Source organism: Gadus chalcogrammus, chromosome 8 (assembly GCF_026213295.1).
Source record: "Gadus chalcogrammus isolate NIFS_2021 chromosome 8, NIFS_Gcha_1.0, whole genome shotgun sequence".
Taxonomy (NCBI): domain Eukaryota; kingdom Metazoa; phylum Chordata; class Actinopteri; order Gadiformes; family Gadidae; genus Gadus; species Gadus chalcogrammus.
This window is the reverse complement of record NC_079419.1, coordinates 7,115,702-7,137,710: the sequence shown is the minus strand read 5'-3', so window position 1 is coordinate 7,137,710 and position 22,009 is coordinate 7,115,702. Positions and strand designations below refer to the sequence as shown.

Here is a 22,009-nt window from a genome sequence, read left to right as displayed (position 1 = left end):
AGATTCGCAGTTCCAAAGCCCGACAGAACCTCTGACTCCGATCACCTACGTCAAGATGGCCAACGACTCGGTGAAGATTATCATCCAGAACCTGACGTGGAGCGAAGCCAAGGCGCGCTGCCAGCAGGACGGGGCCTATCTAGCTAGCATTCGGAATGAATGGACGAGGGCCTACATCGAGCTGCAGGCAATCAATCTGAACTCTTCCCTCTGGATCGGTTTGAACAAGGGAGAGGTACCTACCAAGATCTTTTTTTTTTTTATAATAATATATTATTTTCCAAACGCATACATTAAATAGCTTAGACAATCGCAAAACCTTTTTAATACAATCAATAAAAATGTGATATTCTTTTTTTCGGTAGTTACCCAAAATCTAGTAATGGGATAACTTGTCCACTAATGATTCATTTTAGTAGTAGGCCTGGTTTAGCCTTCTCAACGGAATGTGTTTTGGGAGTAATCCAATGCGCTCTGGCTTCGCAGACCGGTGGTTACTTCAGATTCATCAGCGGCTGGCACCTGACCATGGCCAACTGGTCGCCGGGGGAACCAACCGAAAATTCCTGCGTCTACCTCGACGTCGACGGAATGTGGAAGACGGGACTGTGCAACATGACCATGAAAAGCGCGTGTTTACAGTCCTCAGGTACTGCAAGCCTGCGATTGGAAAAATGTCTGTGTCCCTTTTTCCTATGACATTGTGACTTCCTTATGAAAATCGAACAACAGCAGCATGATGATCGACTCTCCCTGTGTACGCATAGACGTTGCCCCCACGGATTCCACCGAATACGTCGGCAGCTGCCCCATTGCCACTCAGGATGAGCGGTCGGAACGCAAGTTTGCCTGGATGCCATTCAAGGCCCACTGCTACGTCTTCATCACAGAGACGGTGGAGTGGGCCAATGCAGCTTCGGATTGTTCACGACATGGTAAGAGAGCCTGGGACATTGATACACCTGTATGCGTCAGGTGCATCAACTCGTCTCGGGAAATCCCATTTCCGTCAGATCAATCTGGCCTCTAGCCTGTTACCTTTTTTTAAATACAAAATAATTAGGACCGATCATTAGTACCGATCATTACGGAATTCGGCAGTCTGCAATAGTAAAAAAAACAATGCTGGCGCCCAAGGAAAGTGTAGAAATCTTTAGGGCAATCAAAGCTGTTTTATCTTTAATTGAGTAAATAACGATGTTAAAAGATCAACAGAAATCTGCACGAGGGATTTCTCAGAGAATATGTTTTTGCTTAACTTCCAACCAGACTTGGCAAGGGCGAAGAGAGCGAGAGCATCCCTTAGGCCTCGTTCAACTGCAAGGGAAGTCGGTCATATGTGACTCAGACCGGATTTGTAACAGTGTGTACAGCACACAAATGGTTTTCTGATCAAATTCAGACTTCGGCCACTTTCATATGTGGTCCTGAATCAGATATAGGCCCGATTTTTTTGTTGTTGAAGACTAACCTGGCGGTGGAAGATGTCAGTGGAGGGGCATTGATAATAGTACTTAATAGTAGTAATTTATTTAAAAGCAGCCTTGCAATCCTTCAGTTTTGAAGGCGAACGGTTTCAGTGAAGCCACTCACGTCACGATCCCAGCAATTCGGGTTCGACTCCGCGTCCACACACACTTCTAAACAGAAGTTGCAGCCATTGCTCCTTAAGAATACATCGTTATCATCTGCTCCTGAGTCCGCTGGCTTCCACTGCATGAATTGACTGAACAAATTAAACCGTAAACGCTGACTTCAGAGGCCTCCTCATATACTTCCTTCCCACAGCATGCTGCGTCTTACGACTTTGTTGTTGATGTTTTGCCCATGTGGGGCAGTACGGAGTGTGTTCAGTTCACACTGAAATCTGATATTTGCCACGAATTAAAATGTATGTGAGGGGCTTGGAGTTTTTTGGGTAACATAAGGCCTCCTCTATATTATTTTATCAATTGCTGCCTGGTTAAAGCCAGACTGATATTAATTAGCGTAATGCTGACTTAAAAGCTAACAATATCTGGATAGCCTCTAAGGGAAAATTCAAAAATATATTTATTCTTATTGATTTTGAAGGTGGCGTCCTAGCCAGCATCGAGGATCCTGAAGAACAGACCTTCATCCAAGATCAAGTGTCAATATTGGCCGATGGCCAGAGCTCCTTCTGGATCGGCCTGTACAAGACACATGCAGGTATAGGATTCACAAAAATAGAAATAAAAAGCTCTATGTTTACCCCTTTCTATTGCATATTAGGTACTTCCATTCTTCTGTATTTTTTATTGATTTTATTTGGGGAAACTTTTGGTTCCAATAATATTCTGCAAGTTTTTGCAATCCTTTTTCATTCGTTCACAGGAAAGTGGAATTGGCTGGACAAAACCATCGTGGACTACACCAACTGGGATGAGGACAGCCCAGAGTCGTCCAACAGTTATGCAAAGGTCCAGTCGTTAACCGGGAAATGGACGACGGGCCGTAAATGGAACGACAGAGCCTACATCTGCAAAACACCCAAAGGTATGTCCATTTGCTTTGCTTTTAGAAACTGCAAGTGTGGTAGATTGTAGGTGAAGAATAGTCAAGTGGTTAGGGTAGTGGTGGTTTGGATTCCCCAATGTCAACAGCTTAACCTTTAATCATCAATTACAAACTGAATGTACTGTGAGTCAATTTGGATAAAAAAAAAAGAAATTAAAATTGTGTACTAATTATTTTCTTCACAGTTGCTCTCGTGAATATGATGCCAACGGCTGGTAAGTACTATTTCTACTAATTTTTCCTAATGAGTTTTGGTTCTGCCATTAATTAAATAATCAATTGCAGAGCTATTGTTCCATTTATTGAATTTTTAAATCAGCAATCAATAATTGTTCCTACACAGTGTTTATATGGGCTTTCTCTTTTATTGTTAACACTTTCTTAGCCAGCTACGATCTGCTACTGTTCCTTTATATTTATCATGATCAATTCTGCATTCATATTGATCATATTCTATATTGATCAAATGTGTATTTCTGTTCTTTATCTTGTAGCATCTCATACGATTCCAAGCAAGCAACGTGCTCACACAAGCCTGGTGGTGGTCGTGATCGTGTTTTTTCTTGCTGGAATGGCGGCCCTAGCAATCTTCATCTTCAAGAAATCTGGACGATCCTTTCCAAAGCCAGCTTTTGAAAACCCCCTCTATTTTAATAGAGAGTGCCAAAAGCCTGACGTGGTAGATACCAATCAACTGATAGAGAACGCAGAGAAAGACGAGGAAGACCAAGCACCAATTATAACGCTGTGATGTCATCACACGAGTCAACATTGTGCTGGTTAACAGTGGACCACTAGGGGGTACTGTGGTTAATCTTTGTACTGTCAGGAAATAGTAAAGAAAAGGCCTCTGAAGAATAAGTCCCGCCTCCGAGGCTCCGGTTCCCTCGGTCAAATGTCTATGGAAAATAACATGGCGTCTTTGAATGATCGTGCATAGCAAACTCTGTAGGGGGCGAAGAAGTAAAAGCTGCGTCACGTTTAGTTTCGACTGGGTTCTTGGATTGTCGGTGCCGTTAAAGTAGCATTAACAATCATTTACTACTTTGACGGCACCGACATTCCAGAAACCCAGTCGAAACTTAAAGGGGACCTATTAGGCTTTTCGACTTTTATGACCTATAAACGTTGTTATAATGATTGATAGTCATGTTTAACCATACACAAGAAACAATGTAGATTTTCGGGAAACTCTTCCTCTCATTTGGGCGCTTTCAGAATTCTCTGTCAACGCTCGGTTTCGTCCTTCTCCGCCCCCTCGCCCCCCTCCTGCCACCCCAACTCCGTTGTGATTGGTTACCTTCCTTGAAGCGCTCGGGCAGATTTGACCAGGCATATGGGGGCGTGGCAGGAGTGCCTCTACTTAGATGATTTCCCGGAAATGTGAACAAGTGAATCGCAAAAGTTGTCCCGAGTGTTTAGCGCTCTGCACAGCCACCCCAGACTGTCAGCAGGGAATACGTCGAAATGCATGTACGTCATTATTTGACACTTTAGTACTGTTAAACATGACTATCAATCATTATAACAACGTTTATAGGTCATAAAAGTCGAATAAGCATAATAGGTCCCCTTTAATGGAAAATGTATAGTTCAAAACGTGACACAGCTTTTACTTTTTCGCCACCTAGTTTGTTATGTGGGAGGGTTTTTTGCCTCGGAAGCGGGACTTATTCTTCAGAGGTCTATTAGAGTAGGAAGAGAAACCTTGGATCAGTGGATCTGCCATTATGTCAATAAATATATATAAGTATATATTTTACCGAATCTGTATTTGAATGTATAGAATTTCCATTCATTATATCTCTAAGGATAGAGTTTCTTTGTGAATTGTATGCTTGGTCTCTAGAGTAATACTTGTTTATAATTGCTGTTCAATTACTAATTTGAAATAAATATAAATATAATCTTGTATTGTTACATCATACAATGTACTTTTAATTTAATAAAAAATCATACATAAAGAAAAGGAATTTATCCATTATTGCGGCAGGATGTATGTATCTTAATTACTACAATGTTAGTTAATTTTATAGAAGGGTGTAACTAGGCAACAAATACAATTTATAAACAATATAACAAAATATAAAACATTGACATTTATTTTAATGTACAGCGCAATTGGAAAACATAACACAAGAGTATTATCATATAAACAACGAGATTCATCCTACAGAATTGTGCTGAGCATTAATAACTAACATTGCCAAAGCTTTAATGCTGCATTATGTAACATTTTCGCAGAAGCTGTCATTTTGTTCGAAATGGGATTTCCTCGCCTATTTTTCCACCCAAAGATAACGACTGCATTGCATAAAGTTTATGATAAACCATATTGTGTTTCTTCAATGATATACATCTCAAAATCCAAGGAAGCACTTTCCTTTATTTAAGTGAGCTCGAAATACTGTTAATTGCCGATCAATCAGTTGATTTCGGTCTACAATTAATGAAAAAAGACAGCGTTTAGAATCATTTTATCATCAAGTTGAAAGTAAAACTCGAAAAGATTCAAAAGAACCAATGCATCACAAGAGAAGCGAGAGAGTGGATTTAGCTGTTAGACCTGCAGTCCTTATAGCCCCTTTTCACAAAGGCGTCACTATTGGACAAACACAGGTGTCACTCAAAACACTTTTGATGCCACTTATTATGGGTGGGTTCCATTTTATGCAGGGCACATGAATCATACTTACCTTCACTAGTTTAGTCTACTACAAGTGCCCTGGTAGACAAAAGGAACAGACCCATAATGAGTGTTATGAGTGTCACCTGTGTCTGTCCTACGAAGACATTTCTATGAAAAAGGCCTATGAGGTAAAGCTCTAGCAAACTGACTGCAATTGACTCCCTCACGGCCCCCCTGCCCCCATCAACCCAACAGTCAAGGCAAACATGATATGTGTTTATATACAAATGCATAGAAGTCGATTTCAAGCTATATTCTTCATCACAAGAAGATGCATAGTGGCCTCAGCGCACCGCACGAGTGTCACGACAAAATAAATGAGTCATGCTTCCAGACAGTGCGAGAGAGAATAAATACGATTGAACAACACCGTTAGAAAAAGTAGGAAGCTGAGAACGACACGTGGTTCTCGTTCAGGTGTAGAAAAATAGTTTGGGGGACTTTTCTTGAAATAAACTGCTTTTGTATGTATGTCATCATTTGTAATAAACGTTGTCGGAAGAGATGTGCGATGCTATCATCTGACTGTTTGACACCCGCTGAAAATCTGAAACGTGTTAAGCCTGCCATCCGCCTTGTATGGTTTGACTCGTAAATTATGAATGAGTTTACTACAAATCAAGGCTTGTATTTTATTATTCTGCACAGTTAAAACCATATCCTGTATCGTCTTATATTTAGTCTGAAAACAAATCAAACACTTACAGGTGGGTCATGATGAATGTGATCATGTCCTTCGGGTTTTCAGATCTAATGTAGATCTATGTAACAGCCAAACATTTCAGCAACCTAGAGATAGTCAAGCAGTGTGTTGTCTACAAAGACAGAGATTTGAGAATAAGAACTCACTAAAATCGAGGCTCAGTGTGCAGGGGTTCAATTCAAGGTACAGCAGGTTATGATTTGTGTCTGCATGCTATTATTATTAATGGTTCTGATGGATCATGGTGGTATAAGGTACATGTTAAGCACTGATGTCCATGACAAGCTCCAAAATAGCTCAGCGTCTGTGTGGCCATCATTCCCTAATGGACAACTGTCACCAACCAATCTCATTCCAGTCTAATATTGTTGTGATAAAATTATTAATAGACTTTAATTTATTAAATTCATAAATAATCCACTGTACTGCCAGACAGCAATAGAAAACAAGGAAGAAAAAATAATAGGTTGCCTTTAAGAATAGCCAGATATATACACTGTAAGTTGAGATTTCTCATGGTTTTCATCACACGACCTGGCGATCAGCTGCGGATTCAGCTTGGGAAGTCTCGAACACCCGTTCTAGGTCTGGAAGTGACACAGACTCATGGCAAGGACATGGGGCTTCACCCTGAACACCGGTCTCATTTTGGGAGTGACAACTGCTTGAACTTTGTCTGTGTTGACAGGTCAACTGACTCACTATTACGTGTTTACTTGTGACTTAAGCGGAAGACAAGCGACTCCTTTTTAGATAAACGGTCTATCATTTCAAGTGGACCATCCAAGCCCATCGCTCCGCGACGTGGCCGGTATGGTAGGAGTGCGAGACCACGAGGCGATTCGACTGCTAGGGAGGGGGCAGAGGCGGGCAACCATCAGCAAAGAACGACATACAGAACGGCAGAAGTCATTGCCAATTCCGACCGTTCCTTCGTGGCGTTTACAACCAGAGCGGCGTCAAAAACCCATGCACGGACCCAAATAAAACACCAACAACGGCGCCACAATCCCACCGACAGCGGCTAGCTGTATGTATGGGGACCCCTGTGCCAGTGTCTCCCGTCCTCGTCTCGCTCTCCCCTGTCCCCGTCTCTGTCTCTCTCCCGCTCTCGGTCCCTGCTGTGGTAGTGCTGGTAGTTGTGTTGGTTGTGGTGGCCCCCGGGGTAGTGGTCCCTACGGGGGGTCCTGGGGGCCTCCGTGTGCTGCTGCAGCGGTGGTGGTGGTGGTGGTGGGGGGTGGTGGTGGCGGTGGTGGTGGTGGGGGGGGCGTCGGTGCTGCCGGTTGCGCTCGTTGTTCTGCTCCGTCTCGTTGCTCTCCCCGCTCTGCGGCTGCCTGTTGCCGCGGTGATGCTGGTGGTACTGATGCTGATATGCGTACGGTTGCTGCTGCTGCTGCTGCTGTTGTTGTTGTTGTTGTTGTTGTTGTTGTTGTGGCTGTGGAGGAGGGTGGTGGCGTCGGTGGTGGTGCGGCCGGTGGCCGCTGTTGGGATGGTGGTCGAGGTCCTTGTGAGAGGCCACCACTCTGCCGTGGTAGCGAGGGTCCACGCCCCGCTGCTCCTCCCCGCCTCCCACGCCTCCCCCCTGCCCCCCCTCCTCCTCCTCCTCCTGCCCCACAGTGCTCCTCGACAGCCGGGGGAGTTGTCGGCGGGAGGGGCCGTGGTGGGCGTGTGTGTGCTCCCTGCCGGGGTGCTGGTGGTGGGGGTCAGTCCTGCGGTGTTGGTGTTGTTGGTGGTGGTGGTGTCGGTGGTGGTGGTGGTGGCCATGCTGGGCCCTCTTTGGTTCTGTCCTCAGGAGCGATTCCTCCAGCCCCTGTTCCCGCAGCTCACCCTCCTGCTGCTCCTCCTTCGGACCCTCCCTGCGGCCGCCCTCCCTGGTCCTCTGCTCCGGGGGGCCGGGGGCCGAGGGGGGCTCCGGGGCTAGGTGGTTCTCGCGGGAGCCCTTCCTTTTGGTGGCTGGGGGCCTCCTCTCCTTCTGCTCCTCCTGCAAGCAAGAATAGAACAAGAGGTAATGGCAATGATCAAACACACAACCACACTCGAACACACACACACACTTGCATTTGCACCTAAGCACATGTACATACACACACACACACACACACACACACACACACACACACACACACACACACACACACACACACACACACGGTCATTTACATTGGGTACAAGGAGCTAAGCTAGCTAGCTAGTTGGAAGGCGTTGGTATGATCATAATAGATTGCAAAACTACAAGGAAAAGACAAACAATATGCAGAACTGGCTATCGGATCTTATCCTCTCTATAGGGGAACCATAAGTAGATAAAGATGTTGCATAATCGCATCCTACTCACCAGAAGTGGAAGCTCATTTCTGCATATTTCCCCCAGGGAAATGGTACGAGAGGAAATGGGATGAAAATGGCACGTGAATAAATGAAAACAAAATAACGACCGTGGGACTCAAAAGTTCTCAGAGCTGTTTCCCCGAAACTATTTCTATTTTTTTGAAAGACAAAATAACAAAAGAGGTTTGGAATGAGTTGAAAGGAAGCGTGGCACTGCGGCTAAACCTTTACAAACGACGAGGTATTTCGAACATGCAGGGTGCTAACTTTAAGGTACGTTAAACAGCGCTATGACGGCAGGGGAGGGTGGGGGCAACGCCCGATGATTTCAGAGTCGGGGACTTCTTTGGGTTGAAAAAACCAAACATCCTTCCAACAAACCCTTCTTTACTGCCCTCCATCCAAAATAAAACGGTTTCAGTACACATTAATGGGTACTCAATGTGTAAGGTGGAGCCTTACACTTCACCCAACTGCTTTCAAGTAGTGTTCATGACTTCTCCTTGGCTTGTGTCTATTTGCCACAGGGCTCTAAATGGGCCTGAGTACTGGACTGCATTTCATCCTAAGTCTAAGCCATAGTTTTTGGCATAGCCTTAGCCTTGTCTTTAGTCATAGCCTTATTTTAGCCATAGCCATATTTAAGCCATATCCTTATCTTAGGCCATAGCCATATCCTTATCTTAAGCCATAGCCTTATATCAAGCCACAGCCTTTTTTTTAGCCATATCCTTATCTTTAGCCATATATTTATCCTTAGCCACAGCCATATCTTTAGCCATAGCCTTATTTTAGCCATAGCCTTATATTTAGCCATATATTTATCCTCAGCCATAGCCATATTTTAAAGCCATATAGCGTCAGCCTAAGCGCTAGCATCAGCCTACCTTCTTCCGAGGCGCAGGGGTCACAGGAGCCGGGGGGCTGACAGGCAGCGTGTTCTCGGCAAGCTGCAGCACCAGGGGGTTGGTGGGCTCCATCTCGGGGGGGTGCGTGGCCCTCCAGTAGGTCTCCAGGTAGTCCGCCATGTGCTCGCAGGCGTCCGACAGCTGGTTCTCATCCAGGATCACGTCGAACGATTCCTGGGTCAGCAACGAGACCAAAGGGGAGGCGATGGGGAGGTGTTAGGAAGGAGGTGCAGGGGTGGGGGGTAAGGCAGCGTGGAGGTGTGGACGAAAGAAACGGATGAAAAGGGAGTTTGTGTAACGTTTGACAATGCAAGAGGAGTGATATAGCCACAGGTCACTACATTTACATTCACATTAAGGGCCCGCTTTTATCCAAAGCGACGTACAATATGTATATTTATCAGAAGAAAGAGAAATAATATATATTGTTTTCGGTACAGTTAGGATGCTCATAGAAACAGGTGTCAAGCAGTTACAATTTCTGGGTTAACCCATTGCCCGTATGCAACAAAGATAGCTAGGATAAGACGCTACACAATGCTAAGTACTATTTGTAAGTGCCACACTTGTGGGTCCGGGAGTGTTGTCCAGTGTCTATAGTCTCTTCCTTCATGATTATAGATATAATATAATAATATCATACTATTATACCAAGGGCTGGGTGGAGCGTTACTAAGACAGCCCAACCTTCAGGTTACATCCAAGTCACATGACCCACACTGTCAATCTGAGCATTCAAAATGATCATGTTGTAACAAAGACACTATGTAGCTTTTCACTGCAGTCCACCAGTGAAAAAGTAAGCGCATGTCAGCCATTTGCTAGGGAAAGACTTTTCGTAACGGCGGGCAGGAGAAGTACATCTGTCGTCTGATCGGGGGGAAGGCTAATAGCTGGCTCTTTTTTGTCTCTTTCTATCTGTTTTGATCTTTCTATTTGATGATTTTGTTGTGCAGCACTTATTTCAAAAATAAAAGTAAAAAACGTTATCAGCCATTTACTTCTCACACTTCTGTCCAAGTTCGTTCCTCCCCTAAGAACTGAGCTTGGCAAGAAAGAGCTTGAAAACAAACACTACAGTCTCCTGGTACCAGATAAGGTGATGCGATCAGGTCCTGCAGCGAGGTTCAGATAAGCCGACGGGAATAACAATAAGGTCATTGCAAAACAAAGACAATCTCCTGCATTATCAGAGGGGATAGACAGATTCAGACTTCCTAACCAAGCCTTGCATTTAAAATCACTTCCTTAATTTCAGAATCCCATAGAAAAAATCCCTCTATAATATATGATGTATATTTACTGGGCCAAGGTTCACAGCATTTCATACAAATGTTTAGATATAGCAAACATCCTATTTTAATGTGTCTTCGTCAATACCCTTATTCTCAGCTTGGGCTATCAGCACGTGGTTTGTTAAGAATTATTAACTCTCTAAACAACCCCGTAATAATGAATGACTGGAGATCCTTCATAGTGAGGCATGGGAGGTCGTTTTAACGTGAACTAAGGTGATGTAAAGGAACGGCCACTAGAGGGCGCTCACCGGCAGACATTGGGCCAGCTTGTCTGCGGCCACCAGCTGAACGTTAAGATGCTTGGTCTGAGACTTCCCCCGAGTCTTGATCAGCCTGGTCAACACCTGGACAGGGTCAAAAGGTAAAATCATGGAGGATACAGCCAGGATAGTAAGCAGGAATAGTGATTGTTAAACTGTCTGCAGGGGTTATGGAAGATTGGTACCAAGCCACCCGAAACACAAAAGCAAACGGGACATTTTTGTATTGCTTATAAATTATATTGATCCTCAAGAAATGTTGATGGATGAAGACATTGATATCGGTACAAAATGAAACAGACGGAAGTGATAACAGGATTACTTGGTAATGTTTATTGAAATTGAAACCACTGGGAGTTGGAGCGAGTATGAGACAGGAAGAGACACAATGCATAGGGCATGACATGGCAAACTTTCAATACACAAATAAACCTGCAGAAAATCTTGTCATTTTTATTTTACAAGAATTAGAAGTTTTTTCACATACGCGTGTGTGTGCGTGTGTATATGCGTGTGTGCTCGTGTGTGTGTGCGCACATGTTTATGTGTAAAAGTGTATATCTGTGTGTGTATGTCTGCACATATTTGCCATCATTCCTCCCAAACAGACACACGCAGACACACGTCCACGTCTGTGTGTGTGTGTGTGTGTGTGTGTGTGTGTGTGTGTGTGTGTGTGTGTGTGTGTGCGTGTGCGTGTGCGTGTGTGTGTGTGTGTGTGTGGGCATCTGTATGCGGGTTTCACACGTTGCAGGTGTGTGTGCTTACCTTTGGCTGGGAGATCTTGACATAGACCAGGATGGGGGCCAGCGAGGTCTTGGACACCTGCAGGGGGTGGTTGACGGTGTCTGAATCCAGCAGCACCAGCTGCATGCTGCGCGCCAGCTCAAAGATCCGCTCTACCTCCCCCTGGATCTGGGCTGGGGGGGGGGGGGGGCAGCGTCTGTCAGCCTCTGAGAGTGTTTGTTTGGCTGACGTGTTTAACGAACGAGCCGAATGCCATCATCGTTCTGTTGAGTGCATTGCGAGCGACGCGGCGTTTCATTCTTCGCCGCTGTAAAGATATTTCTTGGCAGGTGCGTTTAGTGAATAAGTAAAACGCCATCATCGTTTTGCGCTGTTCAATATCTTTTGGCCTGTATATTTTAGGTAATACCTATAACGCCATTATCGTTGTGTTAAGCGTATTCTGTGGGTGCACACCAATCCGTACAGCCCCATACATCAAAATAAGATTTTCGTCTGAAATGAATGATTTTTCTTTTTTTTCTCCGCTGTTCATTAAGACTAACCAAGCAGTAACACAGCACGCTCGCACGAACCAATCAGAAACAGAAGCCTGCCGATCGATCCGGTTCATCAATCAAATTGCCTCAGTCATGTCCAACAGTACAACATCAGCGAGAAAAAAAAGCATGTGTGTGATATGACGTTCGGTGCCAATGCAGCACGCTGCGCCGGGACAATGGGTCAGACAGGGGAGAGGAGGAGCTGAGCGGATACGGGTCAGAGAGGCGGGAGGAGGAGCTGAGCGGATGAGCACGGGTCAGACGGGGGAGGGCGGGCAGCGGGATCTACGCTGGCAGCCGCTGTGACCTTGTCAGAGACTTGATGCGGTTACAGCCTCTCTCCCCGCCGCCGAGGGGCGAGTCTTACCCCTGGTCCGTCTGGCAGCCCAGACCTACTGCGGTACCCCGATGCACTCACGGGGGGGGGGGGGGGGGGGGGGGTGGGTGGGGGAGCAAGCCGAGCGGGCCGATACGAATCACCACAGGCTCCATCACAGCGATACAGAGGCTGTTGCTACGGTTACAAGGCAGGGTGGTAAATGGCAGGGTGGAGCGGGCGACGAGAAACAAATCACACAGGCGGACGAGCAATTGTGTTAATGATACGTACCGGCGGCGTCTGGGTTCGGGGAGCGACGGCGGAGACAGAGGAGAAAAACAAACACAAAGAAAAACAAAATAAGGCCAAGTTAATGTTAGCTGTTGTGGAAGGAGGTTGCCTGCCCACCTCCCTGCTCCCCGAGTAGGACTAGAATAGCAGCGGGGCCGGGGGTAAAAAAAGAGGGTAAGGGTGGACTTTACTCCGCTAACAAGTCGCAGTCAGACACAACTCACTTACTCACGGCACAAATGGAACACGAGTGTCTCACAAGACAATGATGCAAGTGTTAAAGTGCCTTGAGTGAGTGACTGAATCAGTGTCAACAGGCGTCTTGTTGAATGGGTTTTGTATGAAGATGCAGTTGTTGACAAGTCGATTGAGGAGACGAATGGCAACAATTACGGATTAAATTGCACTCGCTTTCACAATAAAATAATGAATAGAAATATAGTAGAGAGAGAGAGGAGAGAGAGGAAAGAGAAGAAAAGGGAGAGAGGGAGAGAGAGAGAGATAGAGAGCGATAGATAGATAGATTAGGTGGTGAATGCTTTGGTGAGGGAGATACTAGGGGTAGTTTGCAGCTGTGGGGTGGAGATGGTGAACTGGGGGCCGCTGTACCTAGATGAGAGCGTGTGTTGGAGCGGTCCATTAAGGCCTTCTTTCCAGGGTTGTTAAGGATGGAGCGCTTGGCTAGAGAGATGTCTGCCGTCACTCGCGTTATCGTTATCCTACACAGGAACAATAAAGAATCAACGTTATGTAAACACAACTGCACGGCGATCACTGTCTCTGTTATATTACTAGCAAAGGCGTTAGCACTATTTGGAATTACATCAGGACTTACCTGCCTTCAAATCGATGTTTCAAAAAGTCAAAAAGTGCTTTTTGCATCATATCTGTAACCTGGAAGGCAAAACAGCAAAACATGGACGGGAATGAAAACTATTTGTATGTCTTTGTAGTCAGCGATAAGAGCTACAAGAACTATGACTATATGAACATGGGTGTGTTTTCATTGTTATTAGCTGGTTAGAACTGCTGTGTTAATGAATTAATTCATCACAGAGTTGTTTGTGTGTGTGTGTGTGTGTGTGTGTGTGTGTGTGTGTGTGTGTGTGTGTGTGTGTGTGTGTGTGTGTGTGTGTGTGTGTGTGTGTGTGTGTGTGCGTGTGTGCGTGTGTGTGTGTGTGTGCGTGTGTGTGCGTGCGTGTACATACATGCTTTAACAGTAGATGGTTATAGCACAAAACTAGTTGGACTCCTCATTTATGGTAGCCTTGGACATGTATATAGACTCTGTGTTAGTGGATTGCAAATTGCTGGACTCTATGAGAAGAACTATAAGCAGATAGCCGAATACTGCTCTGTGTCAGCAATCATAGGCAGTCTTTATATGGAGAAGGCGCTGTCATCTCTACCTTTAATATAACTTGAACTATATATTTATCTCTGCTTATTCACCTGGTCGTGGATACCTGCAAAGTGTTTGTGTTGTTTTGGACATAAAAGGCTCTTTATTAACATTTGGATGCTATCGGGTTGTAGTATTGATCATTCCCAATAAATGAAGCAAATGTGTGTGTGTATGTGTGTGCGTGCGTGCGTGCGTGCGTGCGTGTGTGTGTGTGTGTGTGCGCGCGTGCGTCTGTGCGTGCTTGTGTGCGTGCGTGCACTGATATGTATGTGTCTATGTATGTGCACGCGTGTGTGTGTTTACCTCCAGCCCCTTCAGCGAGGGTCCCATGAGCACCACGGGACGCATGGTGGGCACCACATCATACATGGCAATCTGCTCCCCCTGCAGCCAGAACACGCCACAACGCAGACCGCCTCACTCAGGGTACATGGGCTTTTAACTTAAGTCTGTTTTTTTTAGTTAGTAGTGAGTTAAAAAAATTATGACATTTTTAAGACTTAACTTACCGGTTTCTTTTTTACTTGCTGGTTAGCTGTTCAAAGTGAGATGTTTACAAAATTAATCAGTTGGATAACAATCATAACAATAGAAATCACAATACATCACTAACAGTCACTTTCCATAGGCGATAGTGTATTGTGTTTATGAGTTGTCTAAACGATGGCAAGCGTACCTTGTGAAGGAGGGGTGTACTTCTTGGAGTTCAAATCCTGAACGACTTGAGACGCAGCTTTGCTGAAATGGAAAAAGGGAAAACGAATGAAAAACATTCTGCTCTGATCTCTGCGGGGCATCACTGGCTTTCACAAGGGAGGTCTTGTCAGCCTTGGTTCATATCAGTTCATGAAAAGACAGCGTGAACATATTTGCCTCATTGTACCACAAACAAAGAGGTCTCCCTTCAGACCCAAACCACGAAGACTACAGGGCGAGGGACTTCAAACCCGGCCGTGGCAAAGGGGCTGGAGTATCACGATGATTAAAGCCTACTTATTCTCATCACTTCCAATCTTCCTCCCTTTTTATACACACACAAATGATCACAAGCTCGTCTTCAATTACTGGATGAGCAAGGGCATTTACATCTGCTTCATCCATAGCATCACTACAATAAACAAAGCAGAGTAGTTGAGTAGTCGTGTCTATACTGCGACACCTTAGCGCCGCGGTCACACTGTACCCGTCTGTCGACGGAACTCATTGAATTTGCATGGGGCGCTCTCGAAATGCATTGTGGGTCAAGCCGTTCCGTCGGCTCCGTTGCCCGCGACAAAAAAGTTGAGAAATGGTCAACTTTTCAGGCAGCGACGGATCCGTCGGCCAATCAGATCGCGTTACCCATACGTCAGACACGCCCTCCGTCATCCATCGACGGACAGCCTTGTTCACGCCTCGTGCCCACTGCACCGTCAGCCAAAGGACTCAGAAGGCGTGGCTGACGGATGGGGGAGGTTTCCAGGGTCGTCAGAGCCCAAGCAGTGTCACAGTGCTTAAATTTGCATAGGTGTTCTGATTGGATGATGGATCCATCGCTGCCGAAAAAGTTGAACTTTTTTCAACTTTTTGACGGAGCCTTCAGCGCACGGATCCCCAATGCATTGCACGTCCGTCCCAATTCAAAGTCAATGGGGATCAGTCAACGGACGGCGGCAGCGGGCACGAGGCGCACTACCTCCGTCCGTCGACGGATCTCATTTACTTTTTTTGGGGCGCTCGCGTAATGCATTGTGGGTCCGTCCGTCCATTCGGCTCCGTGGCCTGCGTCAAAAAGTGGAGAAATGTTCAACGGATCCGTCGGCCAATCAGATCGTGGTTATGCAAATGCACTCCACGCTTTTCCTCGATCCATTTTGCAATAACAAGCAGGAAGAAGCAGGAAAAATCGTGTAATTGTGGAATAATAGGATTGTGTTTGGTCACCTGTTGTTTGTTTCATCTTTTGTATTTCTATCCACACATCGGCTTTGTAGCAGGAAGCGATTTGATTGACTGCAGTATGCGTCTACAGACACTAGTCCCTATACGTCAGACACGCCCTCGTTCATCCGCCGACAGACGCACGTAGTGTGCACGATGTGAACGCTGTGTAATCAAATGGACCCATAATTAATGGCATGAGCTACACCTGTGTGTTTTCCCTGCTGTGAGAAGGGCCAAAGGAGACGTGTGTGGAGTACGGGATTGCCTGCAGCGGGTACGTACGTGGCTAGGGCCTTGGCAGCCTTCCTGGCCTGCACCTCTCTCCTGATGAGGATGGTCTCCAGGTTGACCGGGCTGGGGATGAAGCCCACCACACCATCCTCCTTCACCGGGCGGCCGATCCACCACTCGTTGTTGAACTTCTGCACACCACAACACCAGGATAATCGTTGGAGGTTGCTTAAGTTAAAGGGGGAGTGAACCCTGCGTTTCTGCTTGAATTAGAACACCAAAAGATATTTTTTATAGGAAGAAAGGGGTTGTTTACCCCTGGTTATGGCTTTCATAAAACTTTATTAAACCTATTATCGTGCGTTATAAAGAGTGATGTTGTGTATGGAATGCGCCACACATTGTGGAGTTTTACTATAAGTGTCTGAGAAGCGCAATCCTCTTGGACGCTGCTAACATGAACCACTTCCCAGATGGAGCTCCACACACACACACACACGTCTCTGGGTGCTGGGGAACCTTTGATGCTTCTGATATAATAAATAATAATAATAGATTCAATTTATATAGCGCTTTTCTCACACTCAAAGCGCTTTACATAGGGGCACAACGATAGATAAACAAGAAAAAAAATAATAATAATTGGCCTTGACTTAAGAGCAGAGTAGAACGTTTGCACCTGAAAAATGGCAGTGATGACCATGTTATAGATCATAGTCAAGAAATACTAACATGCTAAAAAAGAAAAGGCTTTTGAAACCAAAAGTGTTGGGTTTAATGGTATTTTAAGAAGGGAATAGTACATAGGTTGTTTGTGCATTGCTGTTTTTTTTCTTTTTTATTATTATACTTAAGTATGAATGTATTTATTTACCATGAACACTATATTTCTTTACTAACCTTATAGGTCGGATCCCTATGGCTACTCTGCATTCTCACCAGTTGCTGCTTTCCTCGGGTGTCTCTCAAAGTATTGATTGTAGGCTTAGATTATTCTCAGCCTCACTTGTAAGGCGTAATGGATAAAAACCTACGACTCAGGCCAAGCTCACTATTGTAAAATCGAAAATAATCAAACCGAAGATACTGTTACTTCTGCAGTTTGAATATTCCCAAAATCGTTCTGTGTATCGGGAGACCATTGAGGGCGTGAATGCGTCTACTATATATATCTATCTATATATATATAGATATATATATCTCAGTGTCCGCACCTCTTTGATGTGCAGGAAGTCTCTGGCCTCGTAGGTGACGGCGTGTCCATGCACGGGCACGTTGTCGTCGTCTGCCGGCGTGTACGAGAAGTTGCAGCGCACGGCGAACGCCACCGGCCGGTACTGTGGACAGACAGCAGGGACGGACGGACACAATGAGCCGTTACACCGTATGTAGATACACAGCAATCGCACACACACCCAAACACATACAGAGGAGTTTGACCCGCTTTCCACGCAGCACACCTCTTTTGCTTTCACCTGCTTTCCTTCCCAAAATAAGAGCACTTTATCTGTGTTTTTACGCTTATTTCACAGGGATGGAGCCCCGTACATAAATAGCACCGCAGAGTTTTCGTCTGAAGTCCGTGGGCAGGAGTTCTACTCCAAAAACATGTCAATAAAAAAAATCGATACAGCATCTACATGGACCTTGCTGATATATACTACATCTCTGCGGCTATTCAAGTTCCTGATTAAACAAACTAACAGACTAAACCTCTGATTAAGCAATTTAGAATTTGTATGACAGACAGCAGTTTTATGATATTCAATTGAAGTGACAACTGATCATTTGATACTGGATTCTTGAACATAATGCAACGGCACCAAGAAATAAAGAACAACAGCCGCTGGTCGATAAACGACCATGAGAGACAGATGGATATCGTTAAATCAATTTCCCAGGCATGAAATTTCCAATTCGGTGAGCGCAGCCCTAATTTAGAGAGTGCCCTCACCCATGTAAAAAAAACGACACACCTTATGGCTGTATATACGGCCCTTGTGAGTTAATCCACAAGGTTGTAGTAGTGTATTCTCTAATCTTACTGTATGAGACAGCAGATACACCAGCAGATTCCTATGGCTTACCCCTACAGAGTCTCCACAGCGGCTGCGGAGATGCTGTGCTAATCCTCCTGCCAGAGTCAAATGTCAAGCCGACAGTAATGAGTCCATGGACGGTTCACCACGGCGGGACATGCTTCAGGGGTCAGCGGTCAGTGGCACCAGGACACACTGTGTGTTCTGTGCATACTTAATGACATCCCTCCACTAGGCGTTCTAAGTCAATGTGCCCTGAGATAAGCATTGCATAACCTCAGAGACATAGAGAGAATGGATGGGAGATATTATATGCTGAAAGAATACTATGCATGCATACTTCCACATGCTTTTTACGGATATTTGTGTATTGGTTAAAAGTGAAGAAATCTGTTTAAATGAAAGAAGTAGAACTGAGCCAATCCTGTCGGGGCAGGATAAATAGTCTGTGGTTGCCCATGGCGGCCAGAGTGAGTCAATAACTCTGTTATGATCTCTGAAGATCCCACGGGGGAAAAGCAAATTATTCAGCTCTGTCAATAACTCTGCTCAGGGCTTTTCTGATGAAGTATCTGGGCAGTATCGATCCTGCTCATATTTCATTAAAAAACGATAGGTTTCAAAAGCCTCTCGTTATGGAAAAATAGTTTGGACTGCATTGGATTAGTTGAAACTTTGCTGCGTTATGTTTTCCTCCATTTATGCATAACAATGTATTCAATGACATCTTACAGCAGTAATTGTTGCAAACGAAGGGAAACACACTTTTGTGCAGAGGGTAAAGACCCAGTCACTGCAAGTCGCTCAATGTGCAGTTAACGTCGATGCCTGCATGCATAATGACCCATAGTGTCAGGAAATCATCGCATTCTGAAAGCCTTTTCGCAGGGTTTTTTTAAAAGGTAATTTCCGAACTTCAAGAAAAAGGCAACATATACAGTACATTCACAACAGTTCTGTGTGCTATATAAAGAGGCAGTGGTCTACTGTCTCCTAATCATGAATATAAAAATAGCATTGAATCCCGACCCAATCAATTGTGTCCACGATGGAGTGTTCGTGAGTAAGGAGTGAAGCACTCCGGGGAGTCCTTTAATTGGAACGGGGGGCGGGGGGCGGGGTGCAGCTCAGCAGATCTTCAGCAACACCAGCATAACAATGATGTGTTCCTCTTCCAACTTCTTTCTCCGTGATCATCTTTCATCATTGTTTTCCCCCTCATTCAATTTCAGATTTCAAGAAACTGCCATAATCAGCTGCTGCAGCATCACAGCGACAATCCCACTCTTCAATATGTCCACAAAGAGCAGAGCCCAGGCGTCTCCAACAGGATCCCGTCGACACAGCATCGCAATAAGCAACCTTATTCAATTGTTGGATTCCTTCTGCTGTTGTTTTGCTCGTAAAATAGATGACAAGGACGCGAGGATATTTTCGTGTCCTATTTTCCCGGCGGAATAACGCTCTGCTAATCTGTTTCCCTGTCTACCTTTCCCATCGGTGATGTGATTACGTCCTCATGCGCCTTCTCTGAGTGTGTGTCTACGTGCGTGTGTACAGTGGACGTACTGTATGTGCTTGCAAATGTGTAATTGTGTGTACACTAGTATGTGTGGGTGTGTGTCTGCGTATGTGTGTGTGTGTGTGCGTGTGTGTGGGTGTAAACAAGTTACAGTATACATGTAGATATTTACATTTTGTGTGCATGTCTGTGAGTGTAAACAAGTATGCATGTGTATGTGTGTGCATGCGGTACCTTGGCCTTCTCAAGCTGAGCCTGGGCATTCCTCTCCTCAACAACGTCTGAGTCGTGGCGCTCTCCCTGTAGAGAGAATCAACAGAACATGTAAATCATCATTTAGAATGATATATCATATGCATCATTAAGACGCCATGCATATTGCAGAACTGCCTGATAAACCACTGTTCATCATAGACCTAATTCTTAAACCCAGGACTTTCATCATACTGTGTGTAGAAGTTGCATTTGAATCACAGTGGTCTCTGAAAACTGATTCAATGCCACTGGAAAGAAAAGAATAACACCATGGTTTCGTACTTTACATTCAGGGTTCTATTTCCCATCATGCCGTTGTCTATAACTGTCGGAGACGAGTGAATTAATCGGCTGCCTCTCGGTGCATTGTAGGGTTTATGTGTCTAGTCTGTCCCCTGTTAGATGAGACTAATGAACGCCCTCTGTCTCTGACTCAAAGGACGTTCATTATCACCCCTGCATCATCACCAAGGGCCTCTGAAACTGATATATATATATATATATATATATATATATATATGTACAACTAAGATTGCTTTAGAGTCGTGCTTGCATCGCTATGTTACAGATTCCCTGATCCCCACCCATTGATTTAGGTGTGTGTCGATTGATGGATATGTGTAAGAGAGAGAGAGAGAGTGAGAGAGAGAAAGAGAGAGAGAGATAGAGAGAGAGAGAGAGAGAGAGAGAGAGAGACGGAGAGAGAGAGAGAGAGAGAGAGAGAGAGAGAGAGAGAGAGAGAGAGAGAGAGAGAGAGAGAGAGAGAGAGAGAGACAGAGACAGAGAGAGAGCGAGAGCGAGTGGGAGAGAGAGAGCGAGAGAGAGAGAGAGAGAGAGAGAGAGAGAGAGAGAGAGAGAGAGACAGAGAGAGAGAGACAGAGAGACAGAGAGACACAAGAGAGACAATTAGCAGCAGAAGAGAAGGATGGCGCAGGGACGAAGGAGGGAGAGTACCGAGGAGGAGGCGTCTGTGTTTTCTGTTTACCTCCGCGCCTGTCACCGACATCTGCTCTCCCAGCACCCAGCCCCCTCCCGCCAGCTAATGTCACCCGGCCAATAGCACCCTCTATGAATTATTAAAGCACCCGTTTGGCCTGCTGCATGTCCTGAGTGTGACTGACAGTTTGTCTGCAGACTGACAGACAACGCAGATGTCCAGAAGGCCACCCAGGACCACAAGGTCCGCCTTATGAATTCTGCGCTTCGGTTTTTATTTGAATCTTTTTTTGTAGCATATATTTTATCTATTAAATAAAAAGATATGTATGATAAATATAATACTCATTTGATATACAAAATGTACAAAAACATATTCATTTATATTAATACATGAATTTATAGTTTAGTGGTGACTATTGAGTAGTCATAACAAGTGACCAAACTCTAGCTGTCATGAAGAATAATACTGCATTCCTCAGCCGTTACATAGCTTTCCAACAGAATGGAGACAGGTGAATGTGAGATAGGGTATTATCTTTGCCTTCTTCTTATATGAACTATCATTATGTACCTTTGTCATTTCTCTATCATTTCTTCAACAATTCTTTATCAAACTTTTTACTTTTGACTTACATTTGCCTCTTACATATGGGCTCTGGATTCCATCATATTGCATATGTCATAAATCATGAAGATCGTGATAAAGATAGACCTGCATATCTTTTGTTTTTGATACAATCTTAGTTCGTTTGTTATCCTGCTTTTCCTGATATCATGTTCCGTTGCGGTAGTACTTCTTTGTAACACACATAGACACACACGCACACACACACACGCACATGCACACGCACACGCACAGTGCACATTTCAGCCGCTACTGCACTGCCTTCCCAACATATGGAAAGATGGGTTTCCATGGAAACGGGACCAAAGAAAACTGCCAACTAAGCACAGATGACGCTCCCATTGTTGATGATATTACCCGAGTCTGAGCAGAATACAGAGCTACAGAAACCACAACACACCCATAAGAGCTTATCAATAAACCACCCCTGAATTTAAGATTAAAACA

General features: G+C 44.9%; 2 protein-coding genes across 2 annotated transcripts in view; one reads left to right on the top strand and one right to left on the bottom strand.

The window, feature by feature from the left end:
• LOC130387442 (macrophage mannose receptor 1-like) overlaps positions 1–4,864 on the top strand; it is a 15,832-nt gene extending 10,968 nt beyond the window's left edge. The window contains exons 25-31 of the mRNA XM_056596524.1: positions 3–235; positions 487–649; positions 768–935; positions 2,074–2,190; positions 2,356–2,517; positions 2,724–2,753; positions 3,033–4,864. Coding sequence (XP_056452499.1) covers positions 3–235; positions 487–649; positions 768–935; positions 2,074–2,190; positions 2,356–2,517; positions 2,724–2,753; positions 3,033–3,289 — 1,130 coding nt within the window. The 3' untranslated portion in view covers positions 3,290–4,864. The remainder of the gene's footprint in view (positions 1–2; positions 236–486; positions 650–767; positions 936–2,073; positions 2,191–2,355; positions 2,518–2,723; positions 2,754–3,032) is intronic.
• Positions 4,701–22,009, bottom strand: part of cacnb2b (calcium channel, voltage-dependent, beta 2b) — a 23,395-nt gene continuing 6,086 nt past the window's right edge. Inside the window, exons 2-15 of the mRNA XM_056596237.1 lie at positions 19,978–20,043; positions 17,397–17,519; positions 16,234–16,373; positions 14,705–14,766; positions 14,538–14,563; positions 14,332–14,412; positions 13,459–13,517; positions 13,233–13,342; positions 11,493–11,644; positions 10,713–10,808; positions 9,161–9,340; positions 7,672–7,911; positions 7,185–7,329; positions 4,701–7,124 (exon numbers count right to left, since the gene is read on the bottom strand). Of these exons, the coding sequence (XP_056452212.1) occupies positions 6,955–7,124; positions 7,185–7,329; positions 7,672–7,911; positions 9,161–9,340; positions 10,713–10,808; positions 11,493–11,644; positions 13,233–13,342; positions 13,459–13,517; positions 14,332–14,412; positions 14,538–14,563; positions 14,705–14,766; positions 16,234–16,373; positions 17,397–17,519; positions 19,978–20,043 (1,650 nt within the window). The 3' untranslated portion in view covers positions 4,701–6,954. The remainder of the gene's footprint in view (positions 7,125–7,184; positions 7,330–7,671; positions 7,912–9,160; positions 9,341–10,712; positions 10,809–11,492; positions 11,645–13,232; positions 13,343–13,458; positions 13,518–14,331; positions 14,413–14,537; positions 14,564–14,704; positions 14,767–16,233; positions 16,374–17,396; positions 17,520–19,977; positions 20,044–22,009) is intronic.